General features: G+C 38.4%; 1 protein-coding gene across 1 annotated transcript; it reads right to left on the bottom strand.

Moving 5' to 3' along the window:
- Positions 1-19,296: 19,296 nt before the first annotated feature.
- LOC133756448 (olfactory receptor 2H2-like) lies at positions 19,297-20,250 on the bottom strand. Its single transcript, XM_062187132.1, has one exon. The coding sequence runs from the start codon at positions 20,248-20,250 to the stop codon at positions 19,297-19,299; it is 954 nt and encodes a 317-aa protein (XP_062043116.1).
- Between the last annotated feature and the right edge of the window lie 5,445 nt (positions 20,251-25,695).

The following is a 25,695-nucleotide window of genomic DNA, read 5'->3' as shown; positions in this document are numbered from 1 at the left end:
AATAAATCGTTAAAAAAACAAGTTACTTACCTCCAAGATGCAGTGGTGAACAGGGACATGATACACATTTCCATTCCTAACAGGGGAGACAAAGAAATGGGAAGGATCAGTCAGGGTAAAGCAAGAGTGAAAACCATCAGGGCAAACATTAAGCCCTAAGGTTTATGCTTAACGTCCAGGGTACACTTTGTTGGGATTATTTTTGCAGTTTGCAGCCAGTTCTTCAGTTCTCACAGATTGGTGTCTCATTCCTATAGTTCCAAGAAGCAGTGTCTTCTGTGTAGTAGCTCTGAGCCCATATTTCCTCTTGGCATTGGCCTAGTAGGGGCTCTTTGCATTGGCCCTGTAACTGATTTCTGTCTAAGCTTCCAGTTTGTCAGAGAAATATCCTTTGAAATCTAGATGTACACTCATGTACCTCCACATCTGTTGGTTTTTGGCTACACGGCTGCTTTCTGAGGCTGCGTGCCGATATTTGAAGCTTTGACTAGCTTGCCCAGCATGCTATTTGCAGCTGTCTTCCCAGATGTCACGCTTTCCTGACACGTCTACTTTTCTGGGCTCTCCACTCAGCACCACATTCACAGCTTCACTGTGAATTGGTGTATGCAAGTCCTCCAACTGTGCAACAAAACTCTGTTTGGACTTCTAGGCTCTTTTTTGAAACCTTGATGGAAGATGCCATGACACCACAGCTCTTGCATTCGGCATGCCTGCAAACCCAGTGTGATGCAGGTAATACCAAGGTCTGCAGCCTGCTGGGGTTATTCCTGGACCTGTAAGAGTCAGGGCTACCATGGCCTCTGAGAACTTTTCCAGCAAGCCTTATTCCAAAAAAGTTGGTCCTCTAATTTCAGGAAGCAATTTTGTCCTTCTAGGTCTTGAACCTGTAATGGTAGGGGCAGCCCTTAAAGGTTTTGAAATTCCCTCAGGGTTTCTGTCCCATTGCCTTTTTTGTTAACACATTTCCTTTTACTTGCACTAATCTGTTTAAAAAGTGGTTTCTTGGCCGGCGCCATGGCTCAATAGGCTAATCCTCTGCCTGCGGCACCGGCACACCTGGTTCTAGTCCCGGTTGGGGTGCTGGATTCTATCCTGGTTGCTCCTCTTCCTGTCTAGCTCTCTGCTGTGGCCCAGGGGTACAGGATGAGGATGGCTCAAGTCCTTGGGCCTTGCACCCACATGGTAGACCAGGAGAAGCAGATCTGGCTTCAGATCAGTGCAGTGTGCCGGCCGCAGTGGCCATTGTGAGGTGAACCAATGGAAAAGGAAGACCTTACTCTCTGTCTCTTTCTCTCACTGTCCACTCTGCCTGTCAAAAAAAGTGGTTTCTCTACATCACTTTCTTGTCTTGAGCAAGTATTTAAGCATTTCCTTTACTCATTCTTTGGCCAATCTGCAAATTTTCTGCTCGACTCCCTTTTGCTTCTGATTCTCAGTATAAAACTATCAACATCCAGTAACACCCATACTGCAGATTGAAGTTTGCTCCTCAAAATCTCCTCCACTCAAATATGACTTTTTCATCTTTGTGTTCACCATTTCCAAAAACTCTTAGGACACAGACACAAAAAGGCCAGGTTCCTTGCTACCGTGTAACATGGATGACCTTATTTCCAATTGCCAATAGAACGCTCATTACCATTTGAAAACTCATCTTCATGACCTTTATCCTCCACATTTATCATTTCTACCAGAATTCCAGTCTTTTAAACCTTTATCGAAATCACCCATGACACACTTCTTAACAGCATTCTAGGCTTTCTTTTTTTCTTTTCTTTTCTTTTTTTTGACAGGCAGAGTGGATAGTGAGAGAGAGACAGAGAGAAAGGTCTTCCTTTTTGCCGTTGGTTCACCCTCCAATGGCTGCTGTGGCCGGCTCATCACGCTGATCCGAAGCCAGGAGCCAGGTGCTTCTCCTGGTCTCCCATGCAGGTGCAGGGCCCAAGGACTTGGGCCATCCTCCATTGCCTTCCCGGGCCATAGCAGAGAGCTGGCCTGGAAGAGGGTCAACTGGGATAGAATCCGGCGCCCCAACCGGGACTAGAACCCGGTGTGCCAGCACCGCAAGGCAGAGGATTAGCCTGTTAAGCCATGGCGCTGGCCCTCTAGGCTTTCTTTAGCCTGCTTCTCCAAATTCTTCCAACATTTTCTGATAAACCAATTCCACATACTCAGCCACATCTTCAGGTTCAGTTAATAGGAATGACCCTTCTTGTTAGTACTAATTTTTCTGCTTTAATCAGTTTTTATTTACTTCAACCAACGAGGAGATCCTTGGGAAGGAAATAGTCTATCTTGGTTTATGTTTTGGGGATTCACAGTTCAGGATCAGGCAGTCAATTATTTGGGCACCTTGAGGTGGCTGGCAATCGCTAAGCATGTCTGTATAATACACATCCTTCTTGTGAGAAACTTTATAGGGCAAGGCCTCAATGACCTAAACACCTCCCACTGCACTGTCTCCTAGCCACCATGATTGGAAGATGTTTCCCAAATCCATCAATCATTGACAGTCATTAATTTTTGACACAAGACTTTGAGGTTTAAATGTCTGCATGGTTTGGAAAACTGAATCCTGATGAATACACAACATACGGATTTCAGGAGGAACCAATCTAAGGGTGATGTTTTGATTTTATTTTATTTTTGGGGGGCTACCAAAATTTTATTTATTTATTTATTTATTTATTTGATTTAAAAATTATTTAAGGTATAACATTTCATGTATTTCATATATACAGATTTAGAAACGCAAGTGATGCAGAATAGCATATGTTTGAGCTGAAACAAGACCTGTAATACTATTGAAAAATTAGATTACTATATATTATCTAGACACAAAGCAGATAATTTCCTAGGGAAATGTCAAACCTGATGGAGTAGATAAAAAACACTTTATTTTGTGACGAGAGTTGTGTCTCACCACCTGTAAATGCCATGTGGGACACACCAGAGATAAAGAAGTTAACACGCTTCATTTGGAAGCCATTTGGGACTGGATTTACGTTAACTGTGATAATTACCCACTAAATATTTATCAAAGTTATGACAATTGTGGTTAATGGAATACCTTCTCGAACGTACTCCAGAGAACCTTCCTATTATAAAATCAAAGAACACTCAGAGAAGTCTTATTGAAATGGTTGTCTCCGTTTTCCTCATGGGTGGATTTTACACATGTGAATAAAAGCATGACCTTTTAGGTTATGAAAGTTAGGAAGAGAATGAGAGGAGGTAAAGGAGAGAGTCAAACAAGATGTCTCAGAAAATTGGAAATGTTTAAATATTTTCATTCCACTCATCCACGAAGTTGTTGGTGTATCCTTTTATGTATACATGATGTTAAGTGATAGGAAATCTGAAAGACAAATAAATATGCAATCTGGAAAACATCATGCTAAGTGAATTAAGCCAGCCCCAAAGAAACAAATATCATTTGTTTTCCCTGATCAGCGACAACTAACTGAGCACCAAAGGGTAACCTGTGGAAGTGTAATGGACACTATGAGAAATAGTGACTTGATCAGCTATGGTGCTGACTGTTGATGTACAATGTAACACTTTATCCATTTTAGTATTTTTTTTGTAAACATTGTAATTAACACACAATTATTCTGAGGTGTCTAAATCTTAGCTGAAAAGTGATCCCGGTTAAATATAAGAATGAGAAAAGGAGAGGGAGGAGATGTATAATAGGGGACATGCTCAATTGGATTTGCCCCAAATGATGGAGTTAGAAAAGTGCCACGGGATTCCAATACAATCCCATCAAGGTGGCATGTACCAATGCCATCTCACCAGCCCAGGTGATCAATTTCAGTTCACAACTGATCACACGGATAGGCCTAAGAGTCAAAGGGATCACACAAACAAGATTAATATCTGCTAATACTAACTGATAAAAAAAAGGGAGAGAAGGATCCAACATGGGAAGGGTGATACACAGCAGACTCATAGAATGACAGATGTCCTAAAGAGCACTCTGGCCTCAGAATCAGCCCTTAAGGCATTTGGATCTGGCTCAAGAGCCTATGAGAGTATTTTAGGCATGGAAAGCCAAGACACGCTGGGGGGGGGAAAAAAGATGAAGAAGAAGAAGAAGACCTAAATGAAGGATCTCAGCAAGTATGATCCCAGTGGAAAGAACGGGGCCATCAAAGTAGGAGGTACCTTTCTCTGAAGGGAGGAGAGAACTTCCACTTTGACTATGGCCTTGTCGGAATAGGATCGAAGTCGGCGAACCCTAAAGGCTTCCATAGCCTTGGCAACTCATGGCTAGAGCCTAGGGAGATTACTGACACCATAAACAAGTGTGTTAAATTGTTAAATCAACATCAGGAGTCACTGTGTACTTACGTCCCATGTAGGATCTGTCCTTAATAGGTTGTCGAAGGTGAAGTAATGATATAGCTAGTACTGAAACAGTATTCTTACACTTTGTGGTTATGTGTGGGTGCAAACTGATGAAATCTTTGCTTATTATATACTGAAGCGATCTTCTGTATATAAAGATAATTGAAAATGAAAAAAAAAAACCCTTGGTTTTAAATTGGAAATTACATAGAAAAATAATCAATCTTTTTTTTTAAAAAAATATCTTGCAGAATCTTGGTCATTAATGTGATGTACACTGTTATTTAATGCTATAACTAGTACTCCAACAGTATTTTTTCACTTTGTATTTCTATGGGAGGGCAAACTGTTGAAATCTCTCTCTCTCTCTCTCTCTCTCTCTCTCTCTATATATATATATATATATATATATATACTAAACTGATTTTCTATATATAAAGAGAATTGAAAATGAATCTTGATGGGAATGGAAGGGGAGAGCAAATGGGAAAGGGGAGGGTTGCGCGTGGGGGGAAGTTGTGGGGGGGAGTCTTTGTAATCCATAAGCTGTACTTTGGAAATTTATATTCACTAAATAAAAAAAATCATGTGAACAACTCTTAAAAAATATATTTTCATTCCACTCATCCACGAAGTTGTTGGTGTATCCTTTTATGTATACATGATGTTAAGTGATAGGAAATCTGAAAGACAAATAAATATGTTAAAATATTTGAATTCAGAGTGCTATTTAGGACATCTGCCATTCTATGAGTCTGCTGTGTATCACCCTTCCCATGTTGGATCCTTCTCTCCCTTTTTGGTTTTATCAGTTAGTATTAGCAGACATTAGTCTTGTTTGTGTGATCCCTTTGACTCTTAGATCTATCAGTGTGATGAATTGTGAACTGAAATTGATCACCTGGGCTGGTGAGATGGCATTGGTACATGCCACCTTGATGGGATTGTATTGGAAACCTCTAGCACGTTTCTAACTCCATCATTTGGTGCAAGTCCGATTGAGCATGTCCCCAATTGTACATACCTCCCTCTCTTTTTCTCCTTCTTACATTTAACCGGGATCACTTTTCAGCTAAGATTTAGACACCTCAGAATAATTGTGTGTTAATTACAGAGTTCAACCACTAGTACTAGAACAAAAAAAAATACTAAAATGGATAAAGTATTACATTGTACTTCAACAGTCAGGACAAGGGCCGATCAAGTCACTCTTTTTCATAGTGTCCATTTCACTTCAACAGGTTTCCCCTTTGGTGCTCAGTTAGTTGTCGCCGATCAGGGAAAACAAATGATATTTGTCTCTTTGGGACTGGCTTAATTCACTCAGCATGATGTTTTCCAGATTCCTCCATCTTGTTGCAAATGACCGGGTTTCAATGTTTTTTACTGCTGTATAGTATTCTATGGAGTACATGTCCCATAATTTCTTTATCCAGTCAACTGTTGGTGGGCATTTGGGTTGGTTCCAGGTCTTAGCTATTGTGAATTGAGCTGCAATAAACATTAATGTGCAGATGGCTTTTTTGTTTGCCAAATTAATTTCCTTTGGGTAAATTCCAAGGAGTGGGATGGCTGGGTTGAATGGTAGGGTTCTATTCAGGTTTCTGAGGAATCTCCAGAGAGACTTCCATAGTGGCTTAACCAGTTTACATTCCCACCAACATTGGGTTAGTGTCCCTTTTTCCCCACATCCTCTCCAGCATCTATTGTTGGTAGATTTCTGACTGTGAGCCATTCTAACCGGGGTGAGGTGAAACCTCATTGTGGTTTTGATTTGCATTTCTCTGATTGCTAGTGATCTTGACCATTTTTTCATGTGTCTGTTGGCCATTTGGATTTCCTCTTTGGAAAGATGTCTGTTGAGGTCTTTGGCCCATCTCTTAAGTGGGTTGTTTGTTTTGATGTTTTGGAGTTTCTTGATTTCTTTGTAGATTCTGGTTATCAACCCTTTATCTGTTGCGTAGTTTGCAAATATTTTTTCCCATTCTGTCGGTTTCCTATTCACTTTCCTGACTGTTTCTTTTGCAGTACAGAAACTTCTCAGTTTGATGCAATCACAATAGTTAATTTTGGCTTTGACTGCCTGTGCTCCTGGGGTATTTTTCAAGAAGTCTTTGCCAGTACCTATAACTTGCAGGCTTCTCCAATGCTCTCTAATAATTTGATGGTGTCTGGTCGTAGATTTAAGTTTTTGATCCAAGTTGAGTGAATTTTTGTGTAAGTTGAAAGGTAGGGATCTTGCTTCTTGCTTCTGCATGTGGAAATCCAATTTTCCCAGCACCATTTATTGAATAGACTGTCCTTACTCCAGGGATTGGTTTTGGATCCTTGATCAAATATGAGTTGGCTGTAGATGTTTGGGTTCATTTCTGGTGTTTCTATTCTGTTCCATTGGTCTATCCATCTGTTTCTGTACCATTATCATGCTGTTTTGATAACTACTGCCCTATAGTATGTCCTGAAATCTGGTATTGTGATGTCTCCGGCTTTGTTTTTGTTGTACAAGATTGCTTTGGCTATTCGAGTTCTCCTGTGTCTCCATATAAATTTCAGCATCATTTTTTCCAGACCTGAGAAGAATGTCTTTGGTATCTTGATTGGTATTGTATTGAATCTGTAAATTGCTTTTGGGAGAATGGACATTTTGATGATGTTGATTCTTCCAATCCATTTCATGGAAGATTTTTCCATTTTTTTGGTATACTTTTCCATTTCTTTCTTTAAGGTTTTGTAATTTTTATCATAGAGATCTTTAATGTCCTTGGTTAAGTTTATTCCAAGGTATTTGATTGTTTTTGTAGCTATTGAGAATGGGATTGAACTTTGAAGTTCTTCCTCAGCCATGGCATTGCCTGTGTATACAAAGGCTGTTGATTTTTGTGCATTGATTTTATATCCTGCTACTTTGCCAAACTCTTTTATGACTTCCAATAGTCTCTTAGTAGAGTCCTTTGGGCACTCTGGCCTCTGAATCAGCCCTTAAGGCATTTGGATCTGGCTGAAGAGCCTATGGGAGTATTTTAGGCATGGAAAGCCAAGACACTCTGGAAAAAAAAAAGAAGACTTAAATGAAGGATCTCAGCGAGTGTGATCCCAGTGCAAAAAACAGGGCCATCAAGGTAGTAGGTACCTTCCTCTGAAGGGAGGAGAGAACTTCTACTTTGACTATGACCCTGTCGGAATAAGATCACAGTCGGCGAACTCTAATTAATTTTTTTAAAAAATCATGTAGGATCTCTGTCATTAATGTGCTGTACACTGTGATTTAATGCTATAACTAGTACTCAAACAGTATTTTTTCACTTTGTGTTGCTATGTGAGGACAAACTGTTGAAATCTTTATATATACTAACCTGATTTTCTGTATATAAAGAGAATTGAAAATGAATCTTGTTGTGAATGGAAGGGGAGAGCGAGTGGGAAAGGGGAGGGTTGCGGGTGGGAGGGAAGTTAAGGGGGGGAAGCCACTGTAATCCATAAGCTGTACTTTGGAAATTTATATTCATTAAATAAAAGATAAAAAATATGAATTCAATGTTTATAAATGTTTCCTAACAGACATACCCATGCACACAACCTTGATGGCAGATTTTATTAGTGGCAATTAGGTTCTTGTGACAGAATTTGAAACTTATTTCTGTCTGCCATCTCTTTGAATCTCACAAAACCATGGATATCTTGACCTATGGCAATATATATTAAGGATCTGGATAGATTACAGGCTAATATATACTCAGAACTTATTGCTGTTACCATCAGAAAGTTCAACCTGCCACAATATTACAAGAAATTGTCCAGAAAATGATGCTTAATCCAGGCACTTGCCAAATACTTTCTAGAAATTTCTAAAAAACTGCATATATGAACCCATAATTTAGTTCTGTATTTCATGAATAAGTCACTTATTGAAGGAAATATTGGCTATTATCTACACTGTCTACTAGGGAAAAGAACATTTCTGATTTGATCAACACTTATAAAGTGCATGTTCTTAGTATACATTCCATAATATTTTTAATTATAATGAAAAATCTTAAAAATATATCAGGGCCTTTAAAACATTCATGAAAAATATGTACAGTGTAGAAACTATTAATAGATTCAAAATTATTTTGTACCAAAGTAAACATGCTTGATTTGCATTTTCCATAAACTTGTTGATGTACTCTCACACATAACTACAGTTCCTCTCATTAACATTTTTCTCAATCAATTCTCAAAATGTAAACTTTTTTGGTCATCTATATTTTTCTGCTGTTATTCCCATATTGGAATAATTTTGTTTTATTTACTCACCTTCCTTTATCTCTTCCAAAATTTTCCATTATATCATTGAAATTTTGTGCCCCATAATTAATAAACTCATATATATAATTATATATAACTCATTAGTTGTTTTTTGAAAGCTTTTGTTTAATAAATTTAAATTCCATATGTACAACTTTTAGATTATAGCAGTTCTTCCCCCAATACCCGCCCTCCCACCCACAAACCATCCCACCCCCTTCTCCCTCTCACATCTCATTCTTCATTAAGATTAATTTTTAATTATATTTATATACAGAAGATCAACTCTATAATAAGTAAAGATTTTAAGTTTGCACCTACACAGACACACAAAGTATAAAGTACTGTTTGAAAACTAGTTTTATTGTTAATTTTCATAGTATAACTCATTAAAGACAGAGGTCCTACATGTGGAGCAAGTGCACATTGATTTAACAATTAACACTCTTATTTATGATGTCAATGATCACTCAAGGCTCTTGTCATGAGCTGCCAATGCTATGGAAGCATTTTGAGTCCACAAACTCCATCAGTATTTAGACAGGGCCATAAGCAAAGTGGAAATTCTCGTCTTCCTTCAGATAAAAGTACATCCTTCTTTGACGGCCCCTTCTTTCCACTGGGATCTCACTTGCAGAGATCCTTCATGTAGATCATTTTTTGCCACAATGTCTTGGTTTTCCATGCCTGAAATGCTCTCTTGGGCTTTTCAGCCAGATCTGTATAGTTCATTACTTATGTAAACTTGTATCTTCTTCTGGCATTAAAGTGAGACTCTCCCCTAAATACAAAATTTCATACACAACTTACTTAAGATAATTCCATTTTTAAAACCTAAAAAAGTTGATGATTAAGCTAATATATTTTTTTTAACTTTTATTTAATGAATATAAATTTCCAAAGTATAGCCCATGGGTTACAATGGCTTCCCCCCTCCCATAACTTCCCTCCCGCCCGCAATCCTCCCCCTTCCCGCTCCCTTTCCCCTTCCATTCATGTAAAGATTCATTTTCAATTCCCTTTGTATACAGAAGATCAGTTTAGTATATATTAGGTAAAGATTTCAACATTTTGCCCATATAGCAACATAAAGTGAAAAAACTACCATTGGATTATTAATTATAGCATTAAATAGCAATGTACAGCACATTAAAGACAGAGATCCTACATAATTTTTTTTCAAATTAATTAATTTTCTATGCCATTTCCATTTTAACACCAGGTTGTTTTTTTTTTTCATTTCCAATTCTCTTTATATACAGAAGATCACTTCAGTATATAATTAGTAAAGACCTCATCAGTTTGTGCCCACACAGAAACGCAAAGTATAAAAATACTGTTTCAGTACTAGTTATAGCATCACTTCGCTTTAGACGACACATTAGGGACAGATCCCGCATGGGGTGTAAGTACACAGTGACTCCTGTTGCTGATTTAACAATTTGACACTCCTGTTCATGGCGTCAGTAATCTCCCTAGGCTCTAGTCATGAGTTGCCAGGGCTATGGAAGCCTTTAGAGTTCGCTGACTTCGATCTTATTCCAATAGGGTCATAGTCAAAGTGGAAGTTCTCTCCTCCCTTCGGAGAAGGGTACCTCCTTCTTTGATGGCCCCGTTCTTTCCACTGGGATCTCACTCACAGAGATCATTCATTTAGGTCTTTTTTTTTTTCCATGATATCTTGGCTTTCCATGCCTGCTATACTCTCATGGGCTCTTCAGCCAGATCTGAATGCCTTGAGGGCTGATTCTGAGGCCGGAGTGTTGTTTAGGACATCTGCCATCCTATGAGTCTGCTGTGTATCCCACTTCCCATGTTGGATCTTTCTCTCCCTTTTTGATTCTATCAGTTAGTATTAGCAGATACTTGTCTTGTTTGTGTGATCTCTTTGACTCTTAGACCTATCAGAACTATCAATTGTGAGCTGAAATTGATCACTTGGACTAGTGCGATGGCATTGGTACATGCCATCTTGATGGGATTGTGTTGGAATCCCCTGGCACATTTCTAACTCCACCATTTGCGGCCAGTCCGATTGAGCATGTTCCAAATTGTTCGTCTCCTCCCTCTCTTTTTCCACTCTTAGATTTAACAGGGATCACTTTTCAGTTAAAATTTAAACACCTAAGAATAATTGTGTGTTAATTACTGAGTTCAACCAATAGTACTAGAACAACAACAACAACAACAAATACTAAAAAGGATAAAGTATTACATTGTACATCTAAAGTCAGGACAGGAGCTGATCAGTTCATTGTTGCTTATAGTGTCCATTTCACTTCAACAGGTTTCCCCTTTGGAGCTCAGTTGTCGCCGATCAGGGAAAACAAATGATATTTGTCTCTTTGGGACTGGCTTAATTCACTCAGCATGATGTTTTCCAGATTGCTCCATCTTGTTGCAAATGACTGGGTTTCGTTGTTTCTTACTGCTGTATAGTATTCTATGGAGTACATGTCCCATAATTTCTTTATCCAGTCTACGGTTGATGGGCATTTGGGTTGGTTCCAGGTCTTAGCTATTGTGAATTGAGCTGCAATAAACATTAATGTGCAGATGGCTTTTTTCTTTGCCAAATTAGTTTCCTTTGGGTAAATTCCAAGGAGTGGGATGGCTGGGTTGTATGGTAGGGTTATGTTCAGGTTTCTGAGGAATCTCCAGACTGACTTCCATAGTGGCTTAACCAGTTTGCATTCCCACCAACAGTGGGTTAGTGTCCCTTTTTCCCCACATCCTCTCCAGCATCTGTTGTTGGTCGATTTCTGAATGTGAGCCATTCTCACCGGGGTGAGATGGAACCTCATTGTGGTTTTGATTTGCATTTCTCTGATTGCTAGTGATTTTGAACATCTTTTCATGTGTCTGTTGGCCATTTGGATTTCCTCTTTCGAAAAATGTCTGTTGAGGTCCTTGGCCCATCTCTTAAGTGGGTTGTTTGTTTTGTTGTTGTGGATTTTCTTGATTTCTTTGTAGATTCTGGTTATCAATCCTTTATCTGTAGTATAGTTTGCGAATATTTTTTCCCATTCTGTTGGTTGCCTCTTCACTTTCCTGACTGTTTCTTTTGAAGTACAGAAACTTCTCAATTTGATGCAATCCCAAATGTTAATTTTGGTTTTGACTGCCTGTGCTGTTGGAGTATTTTCCAGGAAGTCTTTGCCTGTGCCTATATCTTGCAGGGTTTCTCCAATGCTCTCTAATAATTTGATGGTTTCGGGTCGTAGATTTAAGTCTTTAATCCATGTTGAGTTAATTTTTGTGTAAGGTGAAAGGTATGGGTCTTGCTTCAAGCTTCTGCACATGGAAATCCAATTTTCCCAGCACCATTTATTGAATAGACTGTCCTTATTCCAGGGATTAGATTTGGATCTTTGGTCAAATATAAGTTGGCTGTAGATGTTTGGATTGATTTCTGGTGTTTCTATTCTGTTCCATTGGTCTATCCATCTGTTTCTGTACCAGTACCATGCTGTTTTGATGACAACTGCCCTGTAGTATGTCCTAAAATCAGGTATTGTGATGCCTCCGGCTTTGTTTTTGTTGTACAGGATTGCTTTGGCTATTCGAGGTCTTCTGTGTCTCCATATGAATTTCAGCATCATTTTTTCCAGATCTGAGAAGAAGGTCTTCGGGATCTTGATGGGTATTGCATTGAATGTATAAATTGCTTTTGGGAGAATAGACATTTTGATGATATTGATTCTTCCAATCCATGAGCATGGAAGATTTCTCCATTTTTTGGTATCCTCTTCTATTTCTTTCTGTAAGGTTTTGTAGTTTTCATCGTAGAGTTCTTTAACGTCTTTGGTTAAGTTTATTCCAAGGTATTTGATTGTTTTTGTAGCTATTGTGAATGGGATTGATTTTAAAAGTTCTTCCTCAGCCGTGGCATTGCCTGTGTATACAAAGGCTGTTGATTTTTGTGCATTGATTTTATATCCTGCTACTTTGCCAAACTCTTCGATGAGTTCCAGCAGTCTCTTAGTAGAGTTCTTTGGGTCCCCTAAATAAAGAATCATATCATCTGCAAAGAGGGATAGTTTGAGTTCGTCCTTCCCGATTTGAATCCCTTTAATTTCTTTTTCTTGCCTAATAGCTCTAGCCAAAACTTCCAGAACTATATTGAATAGCAGTGGTGAGAGAGGGCATCCCTGTCTGGTACCAGATCTCAGTGGAAATGCTTCCAACTTTTCCCCATTCAATAGGATGTTGGCCGTGGGTTTTTCATATATTGCTTTGATTGTATTAAGGAATGTTCCTTCCATACCCAGTTTGCTTAGAGTTTTCATCATGAAAGGGTGTTGTATTTTATCAAATGCTTTCTCTGCGTCTATTGAGAGAATCATATGGTTTTTCTTCTGCAGTCTGTTAATGTAGTGTATTACGTTGATTGTTTTGCGAATGTTGAACCATCCCTGCATACCGGGGATGAATCCCACTTGGTCTGGGTGGATGATCTTTCTGATGTGTTGTTGCAATCTATTGGCCAGAATTTTATTGAGGATTTTTGCATCTATGTTCATCAGGGATATTGGTCTGTAATTCTCTTTCAATGTTGCGTCTCTTTCTGGCTTAGGAATTAAGGTGATGCTGGCTTCATAGAAAGAATTTGGGAGGATTCCCTCTTTTTCGATTGCTCTGGTTAGTTTGAGAAGAATTGGAGTTAGTTCTTCTCTAAATGTCTGGTAGAACTCAGCAGTGAATCCATCTGGCCCTGGGCTTTTCTTTGTTGGGAGGGCCTTTATTACTGTTTCAATTTCTGTGTCAGTTATTGGTCTGTTTAGGTTTTCTATGTCTTCCTGGCTCAATTTAGGGAGGTTGTATGTGTCCAAGAATCTGTCCATTTCTGATAGATTTCCCTGTTTGCTGGCATACAAGTCCTTGTAGTAATTTCTGATGATTCTTTTTATTTCTGTGGCGTCTGTTGTTACGTTTCCCATTTCATCTCTGATCCTATTGATTTGGGTCTTTTCTCTTCTTTTTTTAGTTAGTTGGGCCAATGGGGTGTCAATTTTGTTTATTTTTTCAAAAAACCAGCTCCTCGTTTGGCTGATTTTTTGTAATGTTTTTTTGGATTCAATCCTGTTGATTTCTTCTTTGATTTTAATTATTTCTCTTCTCCTACTGGGTTTGGGTTTGGATTGCTGCAGATTTTCTAGATCCTTGAGATGACTTGAAAGCTCATCTATTTGGTGCCTTTCCAATTTCTTGATGTAGGCACCTATTGATATAAACTTTCCTCTTAACACTGCTTTTGTTGTATCCCATAGGTTTTGGTATGTTGTGCTGTTATCCTCATTTACTTCCAGAAAATTTTTGATTTCTCTTTTAATTTCTTCTATGACCCATTGTTCATTCAGGAGCATGTTGTTCAATCTCCATGTGTTTGCACGTGCTCTAGGGATTCCTGAGTTGCCAATTTCCAATTTCATTCCTTTGTGGTCTGAGAAGCTGCATGGTATGATTCTAATTCTTTTGAATTTGCTGAGACTTGCTTTATGGCCTAGTATGTGGTCAATCCTAGAGAGGGTTCCATGTACTGCTGAGAAGAATGTAAAGTCCTTAGATGTAGGATGAAAAGTTCTGTAGATATCTGTTAGATCCATTTGGGCTATAGTGTCATTTAAATCTACTGTCTCCTTGTTGATCTTCTGTCCTGTTGATCTGTCTATCTCTGAGAGTGGAGTATTGAAATCCCCCAGTACTACTGTATTGGGGTCTAAGTCTCCCTTTAAGTCCCTTAACAAGTCTTTTAAATAAGCTGGTGCCCTGTAATTAGGTGCATATACATTGATAATCGTTATATCTTCCTGTTGAATTGATCCCTTAATCATTAAATAGTGCCCCTCTTTATCTTTCTTAACAGTTTTTGTGGTAAAGTTTATGTTGTCCGATATTAAGATGGCTACGCCCGCTCTCTTTTCATTTCTGTTGGCGTGGTATATCTTTTTCCAGCCTTTCACTCTCAGCCTGTATGGATCATTGTTGGATAGATGGGTTTCTTGTAAGCAGCAAAAGGATGGGTTTTGTTCCTTAACCCAATCAGCCAATCGGTGTCTTTTAACTGGACAGTTCAAGCCATTAACATTCAATGTGACTATTGAGAAGGAGTAACTTTGCCCTGCCATTAGCCAAAGATACTTTCTAATATATGGTTTGAGATTCCTGTGATCTTTTGGTGTGAGGTTTCCTACCTTTACCTTCTTTCATATTGGTGACCGTGTTTCTGTGTTTCTGTATGTAACACATCTTTAAGCATGTTTTGCAGAGCTGGACGAGTGGCGACAAATTCTTTCAGTTTCTGTTTGCTGTGAAAGGTCTTTATTTCACCTTCATTCATAAATGAGAGCTTTGCAGGATATAATATTCTGGGCTGGCAGTTTTTCTCTCTTAGCACCTGGGCTATGTCTCGCCATTCTCTCCTAGCTTGCAGGGTTTCTGAAGAGAAGTCAGCTGTGAGTCTAATTGGAGATCCTCTGAGAGTAATCTGGCGTTTCTCTCTTGCACATTTTAGGATCTTTTCTTTGTGTTTCACTGTGGTGAGTTTGATTATGACGTGTCGTGGTGAGGATCTCTTTTGGTCATGTTTATTAGGGGTTCTATGAGCTTCCTGTATTAGGATGTCTCTGTCTTTCTCCAAACCTGGGAAATTTTCTGCTAGTATCTCACTAAAAAGGCCTTCTAATCCTTTCTCTCTCTCCATGCCTTCAGGTACTCCTAGAACCCGAATGTTGGGTTTTTTAAGAGTATCCTGTAGATTCCTGACAGTATTTTTTAGATTTCTGATTTCTTCTTCTTTTCTTTGATTTGATTGTTTCCTTTCCTGTTCTCTGTCTTCTAAGTCTGATATTCTCTCTTCTGCTTCGTCCATTCTGTTTTTAAGACTCTCTAATGTGTTTGTCATTTGATCTATTGAATTCTTCATTTCATTATGATTTCTCATCACTATCACCATTTCTTGTTCCACTAGTTGTTTCAATTCATTTTGATTCCTCCTTAATATTTCATTTTCACGAGAGAGATTTTCTATCTTGTCCATGAAGGATTTCTGTAGTTCAAGAATTTGTTTTTGAGAACTTCTTAATGTTCTTAGCAATTTTTTGAGATCTGCTTCTTGCATTTCTTCAATCTCCTCATCTTCATAATCTTGAATTGGGGTGTCTTTTTCATTTGGGGGTGTCATAGTGTCTTCCTTATTCTTGTTAGCTTCGTTTTTGCGTTTGTTGTTTGGCATGTTGGAGATATTTGGTTTCTTCACTGTGGTGTTTTTTCTTGTTACACTATGGCTTTATATTAAGTGGACTGTCTGCTTTCAGTGGTGCCTTAGAGGCTTGAGTGTGGACTGAGAGCTGTGTTTGGTTCCTCAGGGCTGAGGGTGTGTCAAAGATGACACTCCCAGGTTAGGTGTGGTAAATCTCTCTCTTTTTTGATTCAAAAGGGAAGTAATTCCGCACAGCTGAATGTAATTGGAGGTAGTTAGCAGGCAAATGATATACCCACAGGAGCCAGAGATCAGAAGCTCTTTCCCAAGGACCACACAGGGAATCTCTGCTGCCCTCAGTGTGGGCTCCAGTTCTCCTGCAATCTCCCACTGGGTTGCCAAGTTAGATGCTAATCTCCTGTTATTTCACCCCTCCCCCCAGAGTCAGGTTTTTCTGCTCGGCTCAGGGCCGGTGCAGACCTGAGGTCGCCCAGCTTATGACGTATGTCCAAAATGGCGCCTGCTCTGTCTTGCTCGCCTTTGAGAGGTGAGCGGAGAGAGAGAAACTTGTGTCCGTATCAGTCACTTTATTTATTTATTTTTTCTCTCTCTTCTAGTTAGCCTGGTGAACTTTTCCCCACGGAGTTTCAAGCCTCGTTCCCTCTAGCCTCCTCTTTCCGCTTGCTCGCTGGTATCTCGGGCTATGGAGGTTCGGCTCACCTCGCGTTCCAGCGCTGGTGCGTTGAGTCTGCCGCTGGTGTCCCGAACTTGGGCTCCCACGCTCTCCACACAGGTCCACTGTGAATCACTAGTTCCGGAAGAGTTTCCTCTGCTGTTTCATCCCCTGCTCTTCCTTGACCCTGCAGTATCTCCACTTATATTAAACTTTCTCTCCCCCCGGACTAAGTGTGCTTCTGCCTATTCCGCCATCTTGCCCGCGAGCCTTCAGAAGTTTTAAGCTAATATTTTTTTGACAGGCAGAGTTAGACAGTGAGAGAGAGAGAGACAAAGAGAAAGGTCTTCCTTTTCCCGTTGGTTCACCCCCCAAGTGGCCACTACAGCTTGCGCGTTGTGGCCAGCGCGCTGCGCCAATCTGCAGCCAGGAGCCAGGTGCTTCCTCCTGGTCTCCCATGTGGGTGCAGGGCTCAAGCAATTGGGCCTTCCTCCACTGCACTCCCAGGCCACAGCAGAGAGCTGGACTGGAAGAGGAGCAACTGGGACAGAATCTGGCACCCCAACCAGGAGCAGAATCCGGGGTGCCTGCGCCGCAGGTGGAGAATTAGCCTAATGGGCCTCGGCTCTGGCCTCAGCTAATATTTTTACTACATTTTGACTTATTTCCTTCAATCTTATTTTTTAATTTAATTAGTTTATTTATAGGGTAGAGTTGTAGACAGTGAGAGGGAGAGACAGAGAAAGGTTTTCCTTATACTGATTAACTCTCCAAATAGCTGCAATGGCTGGGGCGGGGAAAATCCGAAGCCAAGAACCAGGGACTTCTTCCAGATTTCCCATGTGGGTGCAGGGGTCCAAACACTAAGCCATCTTACACTGCTTTCCTAGGCCACATCAGAGAGCTGAATCAGAAGAGTAGCAGCAGGGACTGGAACTGGAGCCCATATGGATGCTGGTGCTGCAAGCGGAGGTTTAACCCACTGTGCCACAGCAATAGCCCCCAATCTTATTTCTAATATATTCATTAATTTGAAGCCTATGTGGTTTTTAGCTGAGCAGTTATCTAGACTGGTGTTTGCCACAGTGTGGTTTCAGTCAGCTTGTATTGAATCCCTTACCATGTTAATTAAAATGCCCCTTTTAAGGCACAATCCAATGTTTTAAATTAGAAATCTTGGGCATTAAGCCTACTAATCTTAGTTTGTACAGCTATACCATGTTACTATTGTGCAGTCTCACGTTTGTGAGCCCGAGCTCCTTCTCTGCTTTTTTTTAAATAGATTTATTTGTTTATTTGAAAGTTAAAGTTGTACAGAGAGAAAAGGAGAGGCAGGGAGAGAGAGAAGTCTTCCATCTGCTGGTTCACTCCCCAGATGAGCAGAGCAGCAAGAGCTGCACTGATCTGAAACCAAGAGTCATGAGCTTCCTCCAGGCTTCCCACGTGGGTGCAAGGGCTCAAGGACTTGGGCTATCTTCCACTGCTTTCCCAGGCCATAGAAGAGAGCTGGATAAGAAGTGCAGTAGCTGGGACTCCAACCGGCACCCATATAGGATGCAGCACTGCAGGCGACAGCTTCACCCATGCCACTGCTCTGGCCCCTCCTTCTCTTCTTGCTGCTATCATTCACTTGAATCATAACTTTCCTCTATCTAATCCATTTAAATTTTGACATTTGGTTCATAGTTTTCCTCTATACAAAGCCCTGGGTGTTATTCAAGACTATGTCAAAATAAGGGTAAGATTTTGAATACATTGCATCACTGTATCCACCTCTGGGGTAGAGTTCACCTCTTACTCTGAGATACTCATTACAATGTCCTGATTAACATCCTAGTCACTCCTCAGAGCTACTCCAAGTCTATTAAATTAAAATGCTACAAACAATCCCATCTCCTAATTCTCTCCTCTATTACTATCTTTGCCCCTGCAACTGAATTGAAGCATAACTAAAAAATTTTACAAATATATGTGTTTTATACCTCATAGTAGTTGTGCTACATTTTATGTTCAATTTAGTGAAATTTTTGGAAAATAAAAATTTAAAAATTTGATTCTGGATTCATATATACATGACTTAGGCAGAAGTACATGGCAGGCAGCTAAAAAGTGAGAAACGTGTATCAAAAAATCTACACAGGAGAGTCACTATTTATAATCATGATTTCAGCTAAACTAAGAAGTAGACACTAATAAGAAATAGCTAGAAGGCAACAAAAATTAAATTTTGGTGCATGATATTCAACATCACAAAGTAGGAATCATGATTAATAAGCTCAAGCAAGAGTTGAGCAATGAGGTTCTCTCTAATAAGATAACAAATAGAACTTATTTTGGTTATTATCTAACTCAACAATTTGATATAATGTCCATTATGTTGATGATTTTGTATGTTTTTGTCTATCATAATATCCTTAGCAACTAGATCAAATTAGGTGCATAATTGTTAAATTATGGTTAATAAGATAAATTAATGCAAATTTAATCTCATAAAAGACCAGACTATATTTCATTACAGTGGGGACCTAGGGTGAAGAAGAACTTGAAGCCTATTCCTATAAGTGAGTGCCCAGAGTATCAAGGTTCAAAATAATAAACTTTTAGAGTAACAGCACTAGGGAGAAATTAAGGGTCTTATCAATAACTGATGAGTGGAACTGAAATCACAGCTTGAACAAACATAGCCCTTTCTCTCCTACTTTAGGGCTACAGATCAAACTCCAGACTTTTGTGATGAAATGGATCTCTATCCTCAAGTTAAGCAACAGGCAAACATATATCAACCTCCTAACTTATTCTGGAAATCACAGATCCTTCTCTTTAATCTTATTAGTGCCCCCTTTACCTCCTTGTTCCTTAGAGTATAGATGAGGGGGTTAAGAGTTGGGGTTATAACAGTGTAGAAAAGGGTGAGAAACTTGCCCCATTTATGAGCATAGTCATTCTTGGGTTGAAGGTAGACAGCTGTGACAGTTCCGTAAAAGAGCGAGACCACAAGAAGGTGAGAAGTGCAGGTGCCAAATGCTTTTCTCTGCCCTGAAGTTGACTTTATCCGCAGTACAGCCTTAGCAATAGCACCATAAGAGGAGAGGATAATGATCAAGGGCATCACCAGGAGAATAGTACTAGCTATGGACATCTGAATTTCATTGTAGGTAGTGTCTGTACTAGACAGCTGCATAAGTGCTGGCACTTCACACACAATGTTATCAACCATGTGGTGGGAGCAGAAAGGTAGCTGGAGTGTGGCAGGAGATTGGATCAGAGACTGAACCAGGCCAATCCCCCATGCCAGGAGAGCCAGCTGTAGACAAACTTTTGGGTGCATGATTGAGCTATACTGAAGTGGATGACATACTGCTACATAGCGGTCCACAGACATGATGACAAGAAGGACACATTCAGTGGCTCCTAGCCACAAGAAGACATATAGTTGAATAGCACAGCCAGTGTAGCTGATAGTTTTCTCTGGACCCCAGAAATTAATCAACATTTGTGGAACGCAGCTGCTTGTGAAACAGAGATCCAACAGAGAAAGATTGGAAAGAAAGAAATACATAGGAATGTGAAGTTTTGTATCTTTCAAGGACAAAAGAACTATGAGCATATTTCCTGTAAGAGTTAAGCAATAAAGGATCAAAATGATCCAAAAAAGTATCTTTTCCAAATATGGCTTGTCAGAGAAGCCAAGGAGGGTGAAATCACTGTGACTGTTATTGCAAATTGTGTTCATAACTTCTGGGAAAATTGCCTTTTTTGAGCAATAGTTCAGAGTTACTCAGATGCCTTTGATGGTTCCAGTGGAGACACAGGAAGAAGAGCTCAATGACTTCTTTGATTCTTTTCTACTGAAGGCTAAAATTCTCACCTGCAGTAACTTAGGAAAAAATAGAAGATTAGCCAGTGCTTTAATCTTTTACAACCATAATTAATTCTCCCTTTCCATCTTTATGTATTTCACATATTTTGCTTATGATTATGATACTTCATAAAAAATATTATGCAAAATATAGTTTAGTACCACACATAAAAATCTTTATGATAAATGTTAAAACTATTTCACCTTTATCTTAAAGATTTTGAATTCACTATTCACTACACCCATTTTTATATATACATACAAACACAAACACACACATACACACACATATATAAACACTGTTTGGTGCATATTAGCTTTCTCTCATCCTTTTCTTTCCTTTCTCTATCTTTTTTATTTATCTATCTTCTCTATTTATCTATCTTCTCATCTGTTTTTCTCTCCCCCTTCATCTCTCCTATCCTTTTATCTTCTTCCTCTCTCTCTTCTTTCTCTTCTTCTCAATTTCAATTTCTCTATCAAAAGCTGGGCCTGAATAATTCTTCAATCATTTTTATACTGTGTAGTGTTAAAAAGTATTTAATAATTTTGTTTTTATCTTAATATTTTCCTTAATTTTTGTATTTGGAAAAATCATATTCCTTACCTATTCTTGTCAGAGGGACTGGATGTAAAAGCACAATGGAAAAGCTAAAACATATCCCTGGAACATAACATTTGGTTTATGTATGTTTGATATAATTATAATAATGATGACAGTGTTTTGTAGATTATTCTAGGTGCAAAAACCAAACTATATACACAAAGATTTGCAGACAGTATGAATAAAAAATGGTTGTGTTGCATCTCTACATTATCTTCTTTGCAAAATAACTTAAAAACTAATATATCTGTCTGGGTTTTTGGGCCCCTACACCTGTGTGGGAGACCAGGAAGAAGCTCCTGGCTTCTAACTTCAGATTGGTGCAGCTCCGGCCATTGCGGCCAATTGGGAAGTGAACCATTGGATGGAAGACCTCTCTGACTTTCAAATAAATAAATAAATCTTTAAAAAAAGGAAATAAAATTAATACATATATTTTCCTTCTTTTTTCTATATTATGTGTATTTATATTGTGGAGCAGATAATCTGTCTTTAATGTCTTCTCCAGTGCAAAAGATAATATCAATGAATAATGAATGCATAAATGTGCTGAAGAAAAACAAAAAACTTGCAGTTAAGATGAGAACATTCAAAATCTTCAAAACTATCATATCATATCAAATGGACTAATCAAGCCATGATTGTAGGAAAAATTATGGCATAAACTTACATTAACAATTCATTGCATAAATAATTATCTAGCTTTATCCACCCACAGAATTGAGGATATTTATTTGAAGTACTCTCAGTAAACAGTTTGCATGCTTCAAGACTATTTATCTATAAGCAACCACCAGATAAATGCTTTTCATATTATTAGGGTCTTAGGATTCACTGATTTCTCATGATTTATAATTTAGCATATTTTTCAAAATTTTCCTTATTATTTCATGTATTTTATAAAATCTATGCTTTTTCTGTCTCTATTCTCTATTCTGTGTCATTATTAGCTCATTTTTGTATAATTTTTTCAGTTTTTGAATAAATATTAGCACTGTGGTTAGCAATTTGAGTTTTATTATTAGCATAAAAGAGTGGTTTCATCGAGAACATCAGTCTTGTGGACATTCCTCTCTCTAAAATTGACTGTTGTATTCTATCCTTTGATTTTCATCTCTAGGATAGCCACTACCTTTTGGTTTCTTATCTTTGTCTATTCAAATTTCTCTTCTTTTCTTAAGTTTATTTGTATAGTAGTGTCTGTCTAATTATATATATCTAGGTACCCACCTATTTTATCTCTTCCAGTTTCTTTTTCATTACTAATCATTGAAATAGATGCTTTTCTTTGGATCAACTATTTATAAAAAGTTTTTAGTTAAAAGACAGAATCTAAGTTTAGCTGATTGTCACCGTACAAAGCACAAGAATTCTCTTCATTTCTCTTTTTCATGAGATTTTCTTCTTCCTACAAGTGTAAGTTGTCCTTGATTTTCTTTGAGCTTATCTTCTCTCTTTCTCAGAACACATTCTTCAGATAATGTTGCAAGCCTAGTTTCTGTGGTAGCACATGTGGAATACAGCATTTCTACCACACCTTCTAAAGTAGGAGATTCTGTGATAGTGAGCTCATCTTCTCAGCCTAGGACTGATTCCAGCAGAGCCACAGTGGATGGTTCCACATGAGCTTAGATTCATCTCACGTAACACTGACTGTGATTACCTCAGACCTGTGGTATACATCTTCGTACTCTGTTCAAAGTCCTTGCTTGACACCATGGGGGCCCATCTGGCACACAGACAAATGTTGCTCAGAAAAATAAGAGATTTAATAACCCTAGGGGAAAACCTCAAACAATGGATGTAAGTAGTGAGTGAATCAATCTCTAGCCACTCTTCCTTGACTTGAAAATCTCTCATGTGTTTATTAGGAAGTCCTGAGAGTACTTTGCTCTCATTACACAGAACATGGCTAATAAAAGACCATAATTTCTTTTCTTATATTTCTCACTTTTCCTGTTTCTTTACACATTCTTCCTGAAATCATTTCCCAAATAAGTCATGTGAACCTAATTCCTTAACCCAATCTCTGCTTTTTAGCACATGAAGTGTTATTACTTACTTAGTGTCCATCTACTGATGAATAGATGAGTAATATGTGTTAATATACACATGAAATACTACCCAGTGATAAACAGATAAAATTTTGTCACTTGAAACACATGTATTTAACTGGAGGTCATTATGTTAAGTGAAATACACCAAGCATAATAGTAGTAGTATTATATTACATCATTCTATGTGTAATCTGAAAAAAAAAGATGATGTCATGAAAGTTCAAAGTGTAACATTCTCAACAACCAGAGACTTGGAATGGAAAAAGGGAGAGAAGAATAGAGAAAGGCTCACTGAAAAGTCATAAGTTATGACTGGATAAGAGTAGGAAGTTCTGAGGTTCTATTGCACAGTAGGGTGACTATAGGTAATATACTGCATTCTTCTTTATTTTAAAAAACCCTAGGAAATAGGGTTTTGGTTGCTTTTACCATATTGAAATGGTAAGTGTTGGAGGAGATAGATATATTTATCCTGATTGAAATTACACAATGTATTCATCTATTAAAACATCACATAACACTTGCATAAGTATGTACAATTTACATGTGTTTAAAGTAAAAATTAATAAAAGCAAGATTATTGCTACATCTATGATGGAAAGGTTCTAATATAGTCAACGTGAAAACAAGTAACTTGTTGAAATTTTAAAAAAGAATGCTGTTTTATTAGGGACACTACACTGGTATCTTGTAGATGATAGATTGTGTATTGTAGTGCATGATATTAAATCTGTGTAAATTTCCCATCCCTACAACTGAAATTACTTCATTCAAATGTTCATTGCACCTGTATTACAGGTAGGAGGATGAGGAAAAATTACTGAAACTTGGCAACATTTGCTCTCTAAGTCATGTTTTTGAGCTAGTTACTCACTTGTTATTCTATAGTGTAAACTATCATGTTGGAGTTATCAGTGATATAGAGAAGGTAACAGTACATATACCAGGCTCATACATCTATAAATGTGCCTCTGTTCCACATTTCTTTCCATAAAGCCTTTTTATTCCTTCTAGATACCTGAAAAATTTCCAGTTATCACTTCCTTTGATTTATATATATTCTTTTTTTTACCAAACTGTTGCCTTTTTATTTTTTTATTTATTTTTTATTTAGTGAATATAAATTTCCAAAGTACAGCTCATGGATTACAAAGGCTCCCCCCCACACAACTTCCCCCCCACCCGCAACCCTCCCCCCTCCCACTCACTCTCCCCTTCCATTCCCATCAAGATTCATTTTCAATTCTCTTTATATATAGAAGATCAGTTTAGTATATATATAGATTTCAACAGTTTGTCCTCCCATAGAAATACAAAGTGAAAAAATACTGTTGGAGTACTAGTTATAGCATTAAAGAACAGTGTACATCACATTAATGACCAAGATTCTGCAAGATATTTTTTTAAAAAAAGATTGATTATTTTTCTATGTAATTTCCAATTTAAAACCAAGGGTTTTTTTTTTTTCATTTTCAATTATCTTTATATACAGGAGATTGCTTCAGTATATAATAAGCAAAGATTTCATCAGTTTGCACCCAAACATAACCACAAAGTGTAAGAATACTGTTTCAGTACTAGTTATATCATTACTTCACCTTTGACAACCTATTAAGGACAGGTCCCACATGGGACGCAAGTACACAGTGACTCCTGATGTTGATTTAACAATTTAACACACTTGTTTATGGCATCGGTAATCTCCCTAGGCTCTAGCCATGAGTTGCCAAGGCTATGGAAGCCTTTAGGGTTCGCCGACTTCAATCCTATTCCGACAAGGCCATAGTCAAAGTGGAAGTTCTCTCCTCCCTTCAGAGAAAGGTACCTCCTACTTTGATGGCCCCATTCTTTCCACTGTGATCACACTCGCTGAGATCCTTCATTTAGGTCTTCTTCTTCTTCTTCTTCTTCTTCTTCTTCTTCTTCTTCTTCTTCTTCTTCTTCTTCTTCTTCTTCTTCTTCTTCTTCTTCTTCTTCTTCTTCTTCATCTTTTTTTTCCCCAACGTGTCTTGGCTTTCCATGCCTAAAATACTCTCATAGGCTCTTGAGCCAGATCCAAATGCCTTAAGGGCTGATTCTGAGGCCAGAGTGCTCTTTAGGACATCTGTCATTCTATGAGTCTGCTGTGTATCACCCTTCCCATGTTGGATCCTTCTCTCCCTTTTTTTATCAGTTAGTATTAGCAGATATTAATCTTGTTTGTGTGATCCCTTTGACTCTTAGGCCTATCCGTGTGATCAGTTGTGAACTGAAATTGATCACCTGGGCTGGTGAGATGGCATTGGTACATGCCACCTTGATGGGATTGTATTGGAATCCCGTGGCACTTTTCTAACTCCATCATTTGGGGCAAATCCAATTGAGCATGTCCCCTATTATACATCTCCTCCCTCTCCTTTTCTCATTCTTATATTTAACCGGGATCACTTTTCAGCTAAGATTTAGACACCTCAGAATAATTGTGTGTTAATTACAAAGTTTACAAAAAAATACTAAAATGGATAAAGTGTTACATTGTACATCAACAGTCAGCACCATAGCTGATCAAGTCACTATTTCTAATTGTGTCCATTACACTTCCACAGGTTACCCTTTGGTGCTCAGTTAGTTGTCGCCGATCAGGGAAAACAAATGATATTTGTTTCTTTGGGGCTGGCT

The sequence above is a fragment of the Lepus europaeus genome, chromosome 3 (assembly GCF_033115175.1).
Source record: "Lepus europaeus isolate LE1 chromosome 3, mLepTim1.pri, whole genome shotgun sequence".
NCBI classification, from domain to species: Eukaryota; Metazoa; Chordata; class Mammalia; order Lagomorpha; family Leporidae; genus Lepus; species Lepus europaeus.
The sequence above is the reverse complement of the archived record's forward strand: the minus strand, read 5'-3'. Positions and strand labels throughout refer to the sequence as shown.